Source organism: Esox lucius, chromosome 12 (assembly GCF_011004845.1).
Source record: "Esox lucius isolate fEsoLuc1 chromosome 12, fEsoLuc1.pri, whole genome shotgun sequence".
Lineage (NCBI taxonomy): Eukaryota > Metazoa > Chordata > Actinopteri > Esociformes > Esocidae > Esox > Esox lucius.
Genome location: NC_047580.1, coordinates 32,734,822 through 32,753,237, shown reverse-complemented (window position 1 = coordinate 32,753,237; position 18,416 = coordinate 32,734,822). Strand labels below are relative to the sequence as shown.

At 41.9% G+C, this 18,416-nt stretch overlaps 1 protein-coding gene across 1 annotated transcript; it reads right to left on the bottom strand.

The window, feature by feature from the left end:
- Positions 1-906: 906 nt before the first annotated feature.
- LOC105023753 (pepsin A) lies at positions 907-17,779 on the bottom strand. Its single transcript, XM_010893179.5, has 9 exons — positions 17,663-17,779; positions 15,977-16,118; positions 15,227-15,344; positions 12,214-12,332; positions 10,092-10,288; positions 7,243-7,356; positions 3,233-3,377; positions 1,746-1,844; positions 907-1,567 (listed from the first exon to the last, which is right to left on the bottom strand). The coding sequence occupies exons 1-9, from the start codon at positions 17,719-17,721 to the stop codon at positions 1,301-1,303; spliced, it is 1,260 nt and encodes a 419-aa protein (XP_010891481.3). The 5' UTR covers positions 17,722-17,779; the 3' UTR covers positions 907-1,300.
- Positions 17,780-18,416: the final 637 nt, after the last annotated feature.

The window sequence follows — 18,416 nt, the reverse complement described above, 5'->3', positions numbered from 1 at the left end:
GAAGGTGATATTCGTAGGCTTGTGAGTGAGAGACTAGGCCAGTCCTTTTATATTGACGCTCAAGACGTCTCCCACTTGTTTTTAACCTCCTAAGACCTGAGCTTTAAAAATGTTTGCATTTTTAATTTCTCTTAGCTATTTATGATTGGTTGACGTGATAAGTATAATATCTAAGCATGGCGCAGACAACTGTCCTCTAATAAGGACAATAGGTTTAAGTTAAGCAGAATGAAGTACTTGGTGTTGGAAGCCTACAACAGTGTCTTTATCTGTGGACACAGGGTCTCTGGAGGTTAAATCGCCTACAAGCAATACAATGGGAGAAGAGGCAGAGATTTAAATAATTAATAAAGACAATTCAGATAAAAACAGCTCAGATGCCTTGGGTGGTCTATAACTTGTTATAATGATCAATGTCGCTTATGCCTACAATCGACCCAGGGTGCAGCTGCCAATCGGGAGGTGGCTGCCAAAGATTATAACAATGTGGGCAATGTTGTGGACGGTGTCACCTCATTGCTTGTCCCCTGTGACGTCTCAGAGGCACATTGGAGGTTTGCAGTGTAGCACATTGCATGATATGATGAAAGGGATGAGGAGTCAGATGAGTGACTTATTTCTCAGACTATGGTGAGTTGAGAAGGGTCTATACTGCTGAGTTCCATAATCCAGGGATTTTTCTTTCACAGTGTCTACAGTCTGACTTTTTTATGACAATTAAGTTGTAAAATGACGACAATTATGAAAGTAGTGGGATGGAAAGGTTGTCTTTGTGACGTCACAGATGGGGATGGGGTGGTCGTTAATTCATCCTATCAGCAAATCGTGTCTGTGTATGTAAATATCTAATGGCCCAAAAGGAGCCAATGGAGACTGAGGGACATACATGATTAAAATGAATCATCGTCATTAAATACACAGTGATTTATTGGACAGACATGGTATAATAGTACAATTACAAACACTGTTTTGAGCCTTTAAATGGGACATTTTTCATTGTACTGTTCTTGTACTGTTCAATGACAATAAAGTTGAAACTAATCTAATCGAAAATTGCTTCATTATATTGTATATTTCTGGATTAATGAAATACCCATTTACTCTTTTTCTCTAGAAATGTGTAACTTGTCATTTCCTCATGAAATGATCTCAGCTCAACTGTCGTAAACTTTTCACTAACTCTTTTTAACTAGAGTTTACATGTTTTATTGATTGGCAGACGAAGGTCGTAATTGAACTTTTGTGGGGAGTTTCATATATTAATTGGTATTTTTCCCCATTAAGATCAGATCTTTTCCAATCAGATTAAAAAGCTCAGAATTGGGCTCCCAGAGTAAACACAGACCAATGAGAAGCAGACAGAGAGGAGAAAGCCGAGAGTCGTGTAAACACACTCATTGACAGCTGACGAGGCGTTGGTAGCTGACGAGACGTTGACAGCCTGGGCCAGGCCGATCATGTTGTTCTGTCTGTTGAAGACGACATAGAACTGTCGGATGAAAACATCCCCGAGGATCCAAAAGTCTGGGGAGCCGGGACTAAAACCAGAAAAACAGACATTGGAGATCTAGAGGGACAAAGAGTGAAAAAACTCAGGTTAGGTTATTAATAAAATGTTCGTTCTTGGTTATGAGGATATTTAGGCTCTTAAATGAGTCCAGTCTCGGATGTACAGCTGCTCTGATGACGGACTTTACTCTGAAACACATTGTCGCTATTGTCAGTTGGACTTTAAAAGACTCCACCTGTAAGATGTAGGCAGATGCTGGGAGGGTGAAGGAGCTTCCACTGAGGGTAAAGGTCACCGCGGGCAGATTGGAGATGTTGCTGCAGTTCACAGTGGTCTAGAAAAGGAACAAGTTACACCATGTGATTGTTCTGCTGGAGAACAATGGGAGATGGGGGTGACAAAACAAAGAACCCAACAGGCATGTCTGTCCCAACAAACAAAGACAGAAAACAAAGATAATAAAATCGGACAGTTGGGGTAAAAGTTTATTAAGCAGGTCCCCACAAGGAAAAATACTATTTCCTAGTTAGGTTTCGGCTAAAACAAAAAATTGGTGTTGGTGTTAGAATTGGGGTTTGGTTTAGGTATTTGTGGTTAGGTTACGTGTTAGGGCTAGGTTAGCCCTAAGATAGATTTGAGTTAGGACAAGCTTGTAAGATCTAGCTACATGCAATCACTAATAGAGGATCACTGATCTCTCCACCAGACTCTATTTCATCATCTGTATTTGGGTTCTGATATCTATCAGAGAGATGGTTGATATGATATGTATTCCGCTATGGTGTCACGTCCTGGCTATGCCCCTAGCCAAGGTGGTGCCTTTTAGCTACCTCTAATCCTTTTGGTCTCCCCAGTTGGAGGCAGGTGTAGATCGTTGCCTCCAATTGGGGACCCTATTTATGTTCTGTGTGTGGCCACATCTGTTGTGGTTCTTTTGGTTTTGTCTTGTACTGAACGCCTTATGTCACTGGTGGCTGCTATAGTTTTGTTTCTATTTTTGATTAATACCATGGATTACTTCCACCATTTTGACTCTGTGCCTGTGTCCTTCCACAATCGTGACATACGGTATGTTATATGATTCACTACTGCATCTGAAACAACCGGCGTCCCCTGGGGAAACTCGAGATAATCCTTCCATGGGATCCTTCCATCCTCTCTGTGTTTTCTGTTTTCAACTTCCTCATCTTTACGACATTAGTTCTAACCATCTCACAAGATATCAATTACCTCAAGACATTATTCTTCATTTGTATTATGTATTTTCACGTTTATTTTCATTTTAATGTTATATGGTGTTTTTCAAGCAAATAGACCTCTAATACCAAGACAAAAAGCTTTACACACTTTTCAGATGGCCCTTAGACTTTTGCACAGTACTGTACGTATTGATAGTTGTCAAAAATAACACTTTGCCCCTGTCTCTGCTGGTTTTAATATGTGTAGCTTATTGTAAATTTGATAGCTTGTCTTTCTATATCAGTCGTATTGTCTTTTACATGACTTTGCTACTGATGCAAAATGTCCTGGTCCTCTGATTAGTCTGTGGATACTTCATTTTATCTAGAACATTTCAGGTTCCCCAGTTGATGTTAAGATCAGGGTTAGGTTAAGGTTTGAGTTAGTTTAAGGTAAGAATTAGGATAACTGTAATGTTTGGAGATAAGGGAATATTTTTATTTGGTCCCCACAAGGATAAAAAACAAATGCATGTCTACTCACATCTCCATTCTGGTCTGTTGTGGCTCCAATCAAGTTGTTTATATTGTTGATGTCACTGTCTGGCCCGATAATCAGAGAGGTTCCAGAATCCACGATCGCCTGGCAGCCACCAGTACAAGCCGCAACTTTGCCTTTCACTCTAACACTGTAATGACAACAACTTTGAGTATTGAAATGTGTAGAATGGGACATGTTTTGAAGGGACGCATGGAAAATACATTTAAAAAAGGGCACATCACATACTTACAGATGTGCTCAAAATGTGTTGGTAAAATGTGTTGGTACCCCTACAGCTCATTGAAATAATGCTTAATTCCTCCTAAAAAGTGATGAAATTGAAAGCTATTTTATCATGTATACTTGCATGCCTTTGGTATGTCATCGAATAAAGCAAAGAAGCTGTGAAAAGAGATGAATTATTGCTTATTCTACAAAGATATTCTAAAATGGCCTGGACACATTTGTTGGTACCCCTTAGAAAAGATAAATAACTGGATCATAGTTATATATCAAACTAATTTGTTTATTTAATTAGGACACATACAAGACCATCTCCAAGCAGTTTGATGTCTCTGTGACAACAGTTGCAAATATTAAGAAGTTTAAGGTCCATTGGACTGTAACCAACCTCCCTGGGCACGGCCGCAAGAGGAAAATCAGATTGAACAGAAGGATAGTGCGAATGGTAGAAAAAGAACCAAGGATAACTGCCAAAGAGATGCAAGCTGAACTCCAAGGTGAAGGTACATCAGTTTCTGATCACACCATCCGTTGCTTTTTGAGCGAAAGTGGGCTCCATGGAAGAAGACCCAGGAGGACTTGTGCAGGGCACAATGAAATCTCAAGACTATAAAGGCATTCTGGAGCGAAACGTACTGCCCAGTATCAGAAAGCTCGGTCTCAGTCGCAGGTCATGGGTCCTCCAATAGGATAATGACCAAAACACACACCTAAAAGCACCCAAGAATGGATAAGAACAAAACATTTGACTATTCTGAAGTGGCTTTCCATGAGTCCTGATCTGAAACCTATCGAACATCTATGGAACGAGCTGAAACTTGCAGTCTGGAGAAGGCACCCATCAAACCTGAGACAGCTGGAGCAGTTTGCTCAGGAGGAGTGGACCAAACTACCTGTTAACAGGTGCAGAAGTCTCATTGAGAGCTACAGAAAACGTTTGATTGCAGTGATTGCCTCTAAAGGTGGTGCAACAGAATATTAGTTTAACGCTCCCATCATTTTTGTCCATGCCATTTTCATTTGTTTTCTTATTTACAATATTATGTTGAATAAAAAATGTAAAAAAGCAAAGTCTGATTTCTATTAAATATGTAATAAACAATGGTGGATGCCAATTTTGTCAGTTTCATGTTATTTCAGGGAATATTGTGTATTCTTAATTTTTTGTGGAGGGGTACCAACAAATTTGAGCACGTCTATATAATCTAATGTCTACTGATGAAGATTGAGACCTTCAACAGCCCCTTTTGTCAAGGCTGGACATGCATTAAGACCTCTCCAGCTTACTTCATTTCGGCCAACACTGGTAAATGTGGTGTGGAAAGAGTTGCTTTAACTGGACCCACACATCTGCTGGCCTGGATGATACGGAACATCATTTTTGAGGTTGTCTGTTTCAAATATCGAAGCCCATATAATCTGCCTCTTAAATCTCTAATTATGATCAGCTGTCATCCCACAGGATTGGGAAGCTGCTGTCATTGTTTCTTGAGGCATTTCTGAATCTTGCCATGTCCGTCTAAAGTGTTTTGATGCCTGGTCAACAAACAGTCAAACAGCCATCTGGTTTCATTTTTTTCTGTCTAAGGTTCTGCCAGGCTTCAGAGCCATGGGGACATCACCAAATCTCTAAGGCTACAAAAACTACACATCAGCTTAAGACAAAAAAGACATATTGAATGACTTTTTAACTGATTTGGCTAAAGCGTTTGACTGTCAAACATTGCATTTATATAAAAACTCCACAACCTAGGGATGTAAGAAGATTGTTTAGACTGTATTGAAAAATGGCTGACCATAATGATGGCTGTATCCATAGATGGGCACAATTTAAAAAAAAGTTTTCTTTCTTAACCGTTAGTCCTTTTGCCAAAAAGTTAACACCAATGATCGTTAATCAGTTAAATTCTTAAAAATGTAGTTAGCGATAAACGTAATTTTTATTATATAAAAAACTGCTCTGAACTGTATGTGCTAGAAGCTTGCGTTTTTTCCCATAGGATTCCTGACTTCTTGACTATGTCAAATGACATTACATTGGTTCTTTTCCATAAAGGTGAGGCAACGTAAAATTATGTTGAAGTTACTACATTTTTGGAAGGTCTCGCCCCAGCATAACAATGAATTGCCAATCCATCTCACTGATACTAGAGAGACATACTTTGTTGGCCAATCACAGACAATGTTTACCACACACAAGTGTTGTTCTTCACTCTTGACCTTCATACTGAAGCCTTGAGATTAGCACGCAATCTTACTGCAGTTTTTATTATGAAAATAGCAATATATGCACATTAATGATGTTGCTCTGGTGCCGATTATTCCCAGAAATATCCCCGTACTTAGTGGAACAACAGCCCCTGGACCACTAGTATTAAACAGCCCCAAAGAATCAATGATGCCCCAACATATTCTACTGTGGGTATCAGGTACTTGGCTTGTATGCTTGCTCTATCTGACCACAACAAACAATTCCAATTCAACTACCAATAATGCTTGGAACAAGCTCAGGCACAAGATTCCACTAGACTGTCCAGTTCTGAAATTGTGATCCTTGGATTCTTCTTTGCCTCCCTCACGGCCGTTTTGTTTGTTGAGGCAATATTTACAAGCATCCTCCTCTTGACAAATGTGCAACTTTTTGCCACTGTTTATCCTCCTGACTGTGCATAGTGGTATTCTCAATGGTCTATGTATTTTTCATAACCTTTATCTGATCTGTGTACGTCAATACCCACCTGTTTCCTTTCAGTTGAAAGCTCTTTGGTTTTACCCATAGTGATAGATGACTAAGGGATTTTACAAGTGTGCAACCTCATGTTTAATCCCCAGGGATTCAGGAACAGGTATAATACATACGGCTCCCACTTATGTTTGAGGCCAAAATATGACTTACTGTTTGTATTGATTATTTTTTGCAATCGCTTTTGCTCCATTTCATGAAGGATGCCAATGCTGACTGAGTTGACTGTACATGTCACAAATCCCTCCGGCCCAGGTGCTCCCCCGTTGCAAAAGCTCCGGAGGTCTACGTCACCAGCCTTCGAGGCACCACTGATCTGGAGGTCTACGTCACCAGCCTTCGAGGCACCACTGATCTGGAGGTCTACGTCACCAGCCTTCGAGGCACCACTGTTCCGGAGGTCTACGTCACCAGCCTTCGAGGCACCACTGTTCCGGAGGTCTACGTCACCAGCCTTCGAGGCACCACTGATCCGGAGGTCTACGTCACCAGCCTTTGAGGCACCACTGATCCGGAGGTCTACATCACCAGTCTTCGAGGCACCACTGTTCCGGAGGTCTACGTCACCAGCCTTCGAGGCACCACTGATCCGGAGGTCTACGTCACCAGCCTTCGAGGCACCACTGTTCCGGAGGTGTACGTCACCAGCCTTTAGGCACCACTGATCCGTAGGTCTACGTCACCAGCCTTCGAGGCACCGCTATTCCGGAGGTCTACGTCACCAGCCTTTAGGCACCACTGATCCGGCTAATCACATTCACCTCGGACTGCCCCCATATTGTCGCCCACACCTGTATCCCATTCTCACTGATTTTCATGCCTATATATATGGCTGTCTCCACTCCCTACAAGACTGTGACAGTACATCCATTAAAAAAAAAAAAAAACGATCTGGGGCCTGGCCAAAGCAAATCAATAAAGTGTGCACTTCAGATGCTGAATCTTAATTTGATCCAGTTTAACTGGGCTGAAAAAGAATCCTGAAGCAACAAGACATGTCAAATATAATACGGCATCTGTGGTTTACCTGGCCATGCTGACCTGCCAGTAGGTCTGAGCGGACAGGGGGATCCAGGTGATCTGTCCAGTGTAGTAGCTAGAGTCAATACCACCAAAGGTCAACACACTGCCAGTTGGATTTCTATTGGAGGAAGGGTCAAGGGTCAGTAATGCAAAATGTGTACATTTACACACACAACTTTTCCATGACTATTTAACAAATCTCTATGACCAGTAGTTGGCAGCATCTAAGTATATATAAACATAGCATCATCTTCCGCTTATCCGGGGCCGGGTCGCGGGGGCAGCAGTCTAAGCAGGGATGCCCAGACTTCCCTCTCCCCAGACACTTCCTCCAGCTCTTCCGGGGGGACACCGAGGCGTTCCCAGGCCAGCCGGGAGACATAGTCCCTCCAGCGTGTCCTAGGTCTTCCCCGGGGTCTCTTCCCGGTGGGACGGGACCGGAACACCTTCCCAGGAAGGCGTTCCGGAGGCATCCGAAACAGATGCCCAAGCCACCTCAGCTGACCCCTCTCGATGTGGAGGAGCAGCGGCTCTACTCTGAGCTCCTCCCGGGTGACCGAGCTTCTCACCCTATCTCTAAGGGATCGCCCAGCCACCCTGCGGAGAAAGCTCATTTCGGCCGCCTGTATCCGGGATCTTGTCCTTTCGGTCATGACCCAAAGCTCATGACCATAGGTGAGAGTAGGAACGTAGATTGACCGGTAAATCGAGAGCTTCGCCTTGCGGCTCAGCTCTTTCTTCACCACGACAGACCGATACATCGACCGCATTACTGCAGAAGCTGCACCGATCCGTCTGTCAATCTCCCGTTCCATCCTTCCCTCACTCGTGAACAGGACCCCTAGATACTTAAACTCCTCCACTTGAGGCAGGCACTCTCCACCAACCTGAAGTGGGCAAGCCACCCTTTTCCGACTGAGGACCATGGCCTCGGATTTGGAGGTACTGATTTTCATCCCCACCGCTTCACACTCGGCTGCAAACCGTCCAAGTGCATGCTGAAGGTCCTGGCTTGAAGGGGCCAACACGACAACATCATCCGCAAAGAGCAGAGACGAAATCGTGTGGTCCCCGGGCCCAGCCCGAACGAGCGACATGGGGCTGCCCTCCCGTGGGCTCACCACCCACAGGAGGGACCATAAGGGGCCGGTGCAGAGAGGATCGGGCGGCAGTCGAAGGCGGGGGCCTAGACAACCCGATCCCCGGACACGGAAACTAGCTCTATATATAAACATTAAGCATAAAATTAGGTATACAGCCTCAATTTACTGTACATGTAATGGTCTTTTATATCCATGGAAGTGGCATATGCGCTGTGCACAATGAGGGTTATGTTTGTGTGAATTACACAATGAATTAACACACATGAGTTATCTATAAATGCCCCAAATAGTCTAAATAAATAATATTGCCCGATTACATAAAACATATTTCAAACAAACTAAACAGCAGTAGGCTAGGGCTTATTTCATCAAGTCTTGCACTATAGAAAGATTCAAATTTAGATGTACTTCTCTTGTAGTCGATTCATGAATAAAGTCAATGCTATGAAGCGAATAGGGCCTTAGACTATTGGACACATTCATGTGTAAACAATTTGGCTTGCGTTTGCTAAAAAACCCAGCATGACTCAAAGGTGCGGGAGGCCAGCTGGTTCTCAGCGGTTGATTACGTAACATCTTACATGTTAATCAGTGACATCCGATTTCGTTTTAGCATGTTTTGTTATGTTAGGTTACAATACAATGCGCTAACATTATGAACGCTACTGAAATGCATCATGTTACAAATTTGCATAAACGTATGATATGTTAAATATAATTCAGTTGAAGGTTAAGGTTAGGTTTCACAGTGCTGGGGTTCAGATTACATTAGGGGACATGAGCAGACCCTGCTTCCCAGAGGCCTCACGGCTGTACCAGGTGTAAAAGGCTAGTCAGCTCTGCAGTTGGTGCTGGAAGCATTATAATTGGTCATGTCACTCACTCTGAGACCTTGAAGTAGTTGTTTCTCTTTCTCAACAAGGGTCGCCGGTTTTGTTCTATTGATAGTAATGGGGTGCTTAGAGCGACATGGTTGCAAAATAAATGTGCTTGGTCATTTAGTGGTTTATGTCTTATTTATTTTCCATTTATCTTGGGGAAACAGAAGTGTGATTGTTATATGATTCTAAAATGCAATCATCGCACAATTTTACCATCTATCCATCTATAGACTAGCTCAGAAATAAGAGAAACAAAAAAAATTTTCAAAGGTGTATGATTATCTGATGGTAAAAATGTGGAGGAACGAAAACATTCCTTTGCTATTACAGATTGCTTTGGTGGAGTGTGACCAAGTGCAGCCTAATGCACAACGCTATCGGTTGCAGCTCTAAAGAAATCTAAATTGTAGGGGTTTCTGATTACTACACTGAAATCAATGTGCCTCTCACAGGAATTGGCACAACTTATTTGCCACCTTAAGTTCAAACCAATCTGACTTCATTTATAAGATATTATTTATTACAAGACATCAATCAAGACATCAATATTCAAAATCATGAGTAAGATCTGGTTGTCTAAAAACGCTGAATGAGTAGATTTCTACTGGAAAGGGCTTTAACCATCAATACATTTTATTATGGATGTCTCCTCTCCATCAAATACATTAAAATATATATTATATACAATACTTACTTTCACTGGAACAGTCAAGCTCAACAACATCCAAAAAATTCTAGCTGTATTATTGCAGTTAGAAATGCTGTTTACTGACAATTAATTATTGTTTATATAATTTTTTTTACCTGATTTTTTTTTGGGTCAAAACAAACATTTGTGAAAGAAAATACATGAACGCAGCCTTGGTTACCTGCTCAGGTAGATGGAGAAGAGACTCTGGTTCACCAGGCCCTGGGTGATCATGTTGTCAAAGACAGGTGTGGCATTAGACGCCGAAATGCTGGGGAAAGCCAGTCCCATGATGCCGTCAGTAACCACAGAGGCGAAGAAGTCAGCCTCTGTCTGACTGAGTCCAAAAATCTGATGGCTCACAGAAATGCTTCCCACCTGAAAACACATCACAGTGGACATCAGTTACTGGGCAGCATAAAAATAATTACACTAGATTAATAATGACATTTCTGTAGCACTTTTCACAACCATCTTAAAGTGCCTAAAATGCATGTGAAAATGACGCCATGCTTTTTAGCAAGCACTTGTTATTTCGCTATCCAACTACACTATGTAAGCAGAGCTGTGTTGCGCCACAATCCAGACATACAGGAAATAAACTGTCCCTCCATTTTGCTCAATTATATACTGTTCAAAACCTAATCTAACAAACACCCCTCTGTCTTATCCTCCCTCCCTTGAGGTGCCTTGTTTTGGTTTCTCCTGGTTGTCGGGGCAACGATTTAGGGGGCGTGGCGTCACTCCTTGGAGTAGAGCCGGCACCAGCTGTTCCCAATCACCTATTACGCACCTGTTCCCACTTGACTCATCACCGGCTGTATTTCTGAGGAGCCATGACGACCCGTCCCTGCCGGATCATTGATCCACATTTGTACGTGCTACGTTGCCCAAGCCGAACGATATCCGGTTATACACTCTGTTGTTTTGTCTGTGCTTATCTTGTTTTCCTGTGACTACAGGATTCCACCAGACGACCATCACCAGCTCGTGTATCGACCTCCTGCCTGTCTACGACTACTCCACCTAATCCACCTACTCCCTGTCTGTACCTCTGCCGCCAGCTCGTGTATAGACCTCCTGCCTGTCCACAACTACTCCGCCTACTCCCTGCCTATACCTCTGCCGCCAGCTCATGTATCGACCCCCCTGCTTGCCCACATCTACTCTGCACCAGCTCCTGCCCTCGAATCAACCCCTCTCCATCCTCAATCTTCCCCACACACAATAAACTTGTTTTGTTGCACCTCGTCCAGTCTGCCTTTGGGTTCCTACCAGTGCTGACGCTCTCATAATTTTGTGATTATGCAGGGTTTTTAAGGGATGTAAGAATCCAAGCAGTCTCAAAAGAAAGTGTTGAAGAATAGAACATGCTGGGCCGAGGGTCCCCGGAGCCCCTGACAGAGTCATACCAGAGCGGGATAAACGTCCGTCATTCCAGCTTTACTCTTCTGACCTGCTTTGTATTGGACCGCTCAAAACAGTGTTCAAACAGATCTATCATAAAACAATAAATTGCCCACTGTGTTGTCTGTGTTGTGGTACTACCAGCATTATGCACAGCAGATAAAAAAATAATCATAATGTAACATATAAAACAATTTGGGGTGGGTGGGGGGGGGGGGGGGGGGGTCACTTATCCAGTTAGGGTATTTTTTACTGTTTTAAATGTAATTGTATTTTCAAAAGGATATTTTAGTTTACTGTGTCTAAATGAAGCCGTAAATAGTCTGATTTTATATGTTTTTTAATATGTAAGGCAACATTTTGAAAGTGGGATGGTGACTTTCTACTGTATACCTGCTGTGTCTATATACAGTGGATATAATAGTCTACACACCCCTGTTAAAATGCCAGGACTTCTATTTACCATTAGTTTGAATGTGATTGGTTAATTCTGAACACAGCCACATCCCCAGTTATAAGAGGGTGTGCACACTAATGCAACCAGGTTATTGTGAGTTATTTTTTTAAATGTTTTAACCCTCTAAGGAATTGTGTAATGTACAGTTAAAGAAAGGGAATGTGTATTTATCATTTAGTTTATTGATATCCATTCATTATCAGCTTTATTTGGTAACTAAAATATCTAGAAAAAATATTTTACATCACATTATTTAATTCATTCTAGGGTACAAAGGCACAGATATGATAGAACATTGGCACTGCATTTTGTCATGATTGCATCATTTATATCCACTATCAGTATCCTCGAAGTGTTGTCTAATCCATGAATCCCTATACAACACTATAACGGAGTATTAAATAGACGTTTAAATGGGGAGCTAGACACTCTTACATACCGTTACATTGTCATAGGCCAGCAGTCCAGAAAAGTTGCCAGTTCCATACTGAACAAAAACCGACGTGTTGGCCCATGTGAAGGTGCTGGACTTGGCAGGGTTGAATCTGGTGTGGTTCTCTATTAAACACATGATCATGTTAACTGCAGACTGAGGGATCACTGCGTCACTGCATGACTAAACATCGACCCATTCATTTGTTCACTGATTCATGCAATCATTCAAGCATTCATTGTAATGCTCTGCCCAAAGAACCTAGGCTCAGTCTTCCAGTTACAGGCTAGGTACTCAATATAACTAGTGATGCAACTCTGTAGCAAGAGCCTACTCAGACATCGTTTGTTATACAGGTATACTTATAAATAGGAATCATGGGCTGTATTCACAAAACATCTTAAAGCTAAAAGTAGCTCCTAACTTGCTGATTTAGGAGTAACTCTTAAAGAAAATGGATGTGTCAGTCCTGATTTTAGTACTCCGAAACCTTTAAGAGTATTTCACAAAGTGTTTCAGTGCTAAAACCAGCTCCTAAATCTGGGAAAAGTTAGGAGTGGTCAAGAGGACTCCTAAATCACTAAGACAGAGTCACAAAAAATCCCAAAAGGTTAGAGCAACTCAACACTAAATGGCCACATGGAAAATGCAGCTATGCAGCGCAGACGAACTACGTAGGCTGTATCTCAATCATCTGTCATTTTAATATTACATCAAACAATAAAAGTCCTCTCCAGACACCATATCATCTGATAAATCTTTCGGTTTCCTGATTTGCCAACCACAAAGTACAAAGCCGACTTCATGGCCACAGCTGGACCAACTGGTGTAGTTGGTGCGATAGATGGGACACATAGTTTCACTAATTATTGCACAATCAAAAGATGCATTTCTTTACTAGCTGTCAGACATGTAAGAGGTTGACAATTAGCTGAACATATCTTGACTAGTCAGTATGTCATTCTTGGTTTCATGTTTAATCAGTGACATTTAGCCTACATTTTTATTGTACTACAACTTTATTTCAAAATGGCAACATGACACATCGTTCTACAGTATTGCTATGATGAATTCACTGACAGAGACCCCTCCCCTATCAGCCAATCACTGTGGACTTAGTATGTAAGCTTGTTCGTGGAACATATCATCCATAGCAACGGGGTCAACCCCTGTCTTAGCAGCTTTGTGAATAGGTTTTAAGAGGAAACTCTTAGCTAGGTGTTGTTCAGGAGTCCTCCTAGTGGTAAGATAAAATGGTTTGTGAATACAGCCCCAGACCTATATATAGATATAAGTCTAAATCAGATGCCTACTACACTCACCTAAAGGATTATTAGGAACACCATACTTATACTGTGTTTGACCCACTTTCGCCTTCAGAACTGCCTTAATTCTACGTGGCATTGATTCAACAAGGTGCTGAAAGCATTCTTTAGAAATGTTGGCCCATATTGATAGGATAGCATCTTGCAGTTGATGGAGATTTGTGGGATGCACATCCAGGGCACGAAGCTCCCGTTCCACCACATCCCAAAGATGCTCTATTGGGTTGAGATCTGGTGATTGTGGGGGCCATTTCAGTACAGTGAACTCATTGTCATGTTCAAGAAACCAATTTGAAATGATTCGAGCTTTGTGACATGGTGCATTATTCTGCTGGAAGTAGCCATCAGAGGATGGGTACATGGTGGTCATAAATGGATGGACATGGTCAGAAACAATGCTCAGGTAGGCTGTGGCATTTAAACGATGCCCAATTGGCACTAAGGGGCCTAAAGTGTGCCAAGAAAACATCCCCTACACCATTACACCACCACCACCAGCCTCCACAGTGGTAACAAGGCATGATGGATCCATGTTCTCATTCTGTTTACGCCAAATTCTGACTCTACCATCTGAATGTCTCAACAGAATTCGAGACTTATCAGACCAAGCAACATTCTTCCAGTCTTCAACTGTCCAATTTTGGTGAGCTTGTGCAAATTGTAGCCTCTTTTTCCTATTTGTGGTGGAGATGAGTGGTACCCGGTGGGGTCTTTTGCTGTTGTAGCCCATCCGCCTCAAGGTTGTGCGTGTTGTGTCTTCACAAATGCTTTGCTGCATACCTCGGTTGTAACGAGTGGTTATTTCAGTCAAAGTTGCTCTTCTATCAGCTTGAATCAGTCGGCCCATTCTCCTCTGACCTCTAGCATCAACAAGGCATTTTCGCCCACATGACTGCCTCATACTGGATGTTTTTCCCTTTTCACACCTTTCTTTGTAAACCCTAGAAATGGTTGTGCTTGAAAATCCCAGTAACTGAGCAGATTGTGAAATACTCGTCTGGCACCAACAACCATGCCACGCTCAAAATTGCTTAAATCACATTTCTTTCCCATTCTGACATTCAGTTTGGAGTTCAGGAGATTGTCTTGACCAGGACCACACCCCTAAATGCATTGAAGCAACTGCCATGTGATTGGTTGATTAGATAATTGCATTAATGAGAAATTAAACAGGTGTTCCTAATAATCCTTTAGGTGAGTGTATATACTCATTACAGGCCTGGCTGGAACAGTAATCAGATACAGACTACTTCTGTGCAAGACCCAAGTACATGTAGAGATCTACAAAGGACTTCTTCTTAACAATAGTAAAACAAAATGTGCAATGGCCAGCTTAGTCTATGAGCCTTGAGTCCCACTAAAAGCATCAGTTATAGGTTCTGTATGAAGGAATAGGCTAAGATCTTTTCCAATGTATTTTCCAATCTCTGTATACATATTCTATGTTAGAAAAATAGCAACATACGCAGCTCAGCATCCTTTGTTCATCTTTATCCAGGATTCTAGTGACTTTAGATGTGACAGTAGATGAACACATTTGGTGAAATTGCAGAAAGAGAGAAATAAATTGTTTCTTTCTACTGAGGTCCAATAAAAGATTTTGAGGCACATTGGCAGCCACCCAACCAAATCTCTCGTAAGGCCTTAAAATAGTTAAGGCTAGCCAAACTGCTCAACCACTGGCGTATACTCACGGCAGGCTGTGCTGGAGCAGTTCACAGAGGGCACCCACAGGTTGGAGGAGCCCGTATCAATGATGACTTTGAAGAACTGGGGAGGAGTTCCAATGGAGATCACGGCGTAGTAGGCCAACTACAGGGGGACAGAGGAGAGATCTGCTGTTAGGGTCACACAGGTATACATTTTAGATCACTAAATACAGGAAAAGGCATACTATGTAGATACATCAGTGTCAAGACTCATGACTAATAACCAAGCTTGTTTAATTCACCACCTCCCCCCCCTGGTTCATACCAGAGCTCTGTGCCTGGAAGCAAGCTGGCCATGGCCTGGAGGTCCATCACCTCCTTGGCCCTCCCTAACTGTCAAAGGACAAAGTTAGGGAGGGCCTAACTTTCCACCAACCAGCTGGATCACCGCATTCCGGTACAGCCGACCACCTCACCCTCACCAGATCCAGGTTGTAGAGTTTTGGGGACAAGGCTGAGTCTGAGTTTACCACTTTACACCACTGCCTCAAGCCCCACCACTTCCAAACTGCCTGCCTCCGGCCCTGCCAACATCCCCTCTTGGTCTCTTGTCAAAATATCCCCTGTTGTGTTATAACACATCGTCTGGATCTTTCCTTCCATCTAACTGTCTAATTTTTTTTTAGCAAATCTTGTTTATGTGTAGCCCAAGGGTTCAAACTACTCACTCACAAAATCCAACACAATCAGTCTTTAGACTCTCTATTACATCTCTCTATTACATCTCTCTATTACATTAGCGTCGTTGGTAACAGCCACATCCCCTGTCTGGAGGAACTTGGCCATGGGTTTAAAGGGGTACTTCTGTCTGGTCTCCTCCCATATACCCTTGTCCATTAGGGTCTCTCTGGCAGTCTTTCCCCTAATCAGAGGGATCCTGGAGAAAACAAATCACATTCAGATTGGGATTTATTCAAATCTCCCATATCACCATATGAACATACGCAGTGTCTTTATTTAAAAGATTAATCTGTTGCTTTCACTATTGGAAAATGCCCGTAAATACCCATTTGTTGTTTGATTGATTTGAACATTGTAATTTAGTCAGGCCAGTGCAGAAAACAATGGACTTTTGAAGACGGTTCTCTCCTTAACTAACATTAAAACGTTTTGAGGATGGAGGACCTAAAACATATGTCCCATCCTTATATAGCTTTAATTGCAACACCATTTTTTAAAAAAGCCCTTAATGTCCCTAAATTGAAAAATAAAATGTTAATTACAGTAAGAACATAAATGTTAGCAGAATTATTCACCTTCCTTGATTTTACACACTAGAATGAGCCATGGTGCTACAAACTGTCTTTACTTTAGAAGTCAGAAACTTGAATGAAGTCCATCTGCTTGCAATTAATGTGTCCTACACAATTTCAGGTACACTTGTCTCTGGGAGTGCCCTAGTTGGTTTGTACACTTCCTATAATAACTAATAATGAAGACAAAGGAACATCTAAAGCAAACCAATAAGGTCCTTCAAAAGAACAAGGTTCTTTACATTTGGGTGAATGTGTAAGGACACATCCAAGGGATTAAATATCCCCCAGAGCACAGTAAAGTCCCATACTAAGAAACGGAGGCAGTATGCACAGCTGTTAATCTGTGTAGAACTGGCCATCCTCAGAAATGTTGTGTCCAGGCAAGAAAGGCTGTGGTCAGGGAAGCCACCATGAGGAGTTCCAGTCTGAGCTGAGCTGGGAGACACAGTGCATACTACAACAATAGCCCAGGTGCTTCATTAAAGTACATTAAAGCACAATTATCACAGTTGCAGTCATAAAATGTATTGCTCCAGAAAATATTAAGAGACCACTGCCCCTTTTTATTTCCTTTCCAAAAAAGTTGAAAGAAAAGTTTTGACTTTTGAGTCAATTGAGCTGGCCTTACCCTCCCCTGGCAGAAATTTGAACATAAGACTGATGGCACAGACTCAGGAAGATAATGGAATGCACCTGCACACAGTCAGTTAGGTGACGCATTACTTTCTGAGATCTGTATATGAAGGAATTTTCTGGTTTCCTCTTTCTGAGATCTGTATTCAAGTATAGTTCACTAAAGTAGTATTACTTTAGATCTTAATTCAATTACTTTCTGAGCTCTGTATTAAAGTAGATTTAAAAGTATTACATTTGTATATTTTGTATTCCCGTAATCTTTTTTAGTAGTCCCTTCTGATATCTGTATTAAAATACTTCTACAAAGTAGTTGTTTTCTGGAATATTAATTCAAGTAGTTTTAAATGTCCTTATTTTCTGAAATCTGTATTTAAATAATTTTAGTCACCTCCAAAGTAACTTATAGGAGCTGTAGTTATTCAAGTTTACATTTAGTAGATCACACAGGTTGCCTAATACTTACCTGGTTAAATCAAATGACTTGAGACAAAAATAGAAGTAATGAAAGAACCGGTGTTCTGGTACTGACCTGATACAACACTCAGAAAGAACCACTAGGGCGCACAGCAAAAGAGCCCACTTCATCATGACTCCGTCTGGTTCTTCAAACTAATTGTGATCTTACAGCAGACCGGTTGTAATATAGGGACAGACAGATGTCAAGAAAACGTACAGCAACACACCTGTGGGAGGGCGTGGTCTGTTGTATTTCATTCACTCCGGAATGTGTGTTGAAGTTCACATTGTTTTAACCAGAGTGTACCATGTATACACAATAAAAATATGTACTTCCCATTCCTGCTAGACAATGCAAATATGTACTTCACATTCCTTCAATATAAAAACAAATAATAATAGCATCAGAAATATTTACATGAACGCTTACAGGGAGTGTGTAAGCACACACACACACACACACACATATATATACAATGATGTGTATATCAGTGTATGTGTATGCTAATATACACACTGCTATAACATTACCTGCCAAATTGCTGTTGGTCCTCCGCGTGCCACCAAAACAGCACCAACCTTCAAAGACATGGATTCTACAAGACCCCTGAAGGTGACATGGACTCTACAAGTGCTGTAAGGTGTGAGGTGGAGCCGCCGTGGATGGGACCTGTTGGTCCTGCACATCTGGAGAATTTCAAGCCAGGGCAAAACCTTGAACTCTTGGTCATGTTCCTCAAACCATTCCCGAGCAATTCCTGACTGTGGCCACTGCCATCAGGGAATACCATTGCTTTAGAGGGGTGTACCTGGTGTCCACATGAATG

What these genes read in the sequence shown, in the direction of transcription:
- LOC105023753 (XM_010893179.5), bottom strand. Translation starts at nt 17,721, where the DNA reads ATGATGAAGTGGGCTCTTTTGCTGTGCGCCCTAGTGGTTCTTTCTGAG. An exon ending in CTGCTCCAGCACAGCCTGCC is followed by an intron (nt 12,333 to 15,226) that starts GTGAGTATACGC and finishes TGTGTTTAATAG; the next exon opens with AGAACCACACCAGATTCAAC. An exon ending in TTCTCCATCTACCTGAGCAG is followed by an intron (nt 7,357 to 10,091) that starts GTAACCAAGGCT and finishes TTCCTCCAATAG; the next exon opens with AAATCCAACTGGCAGTGTGT.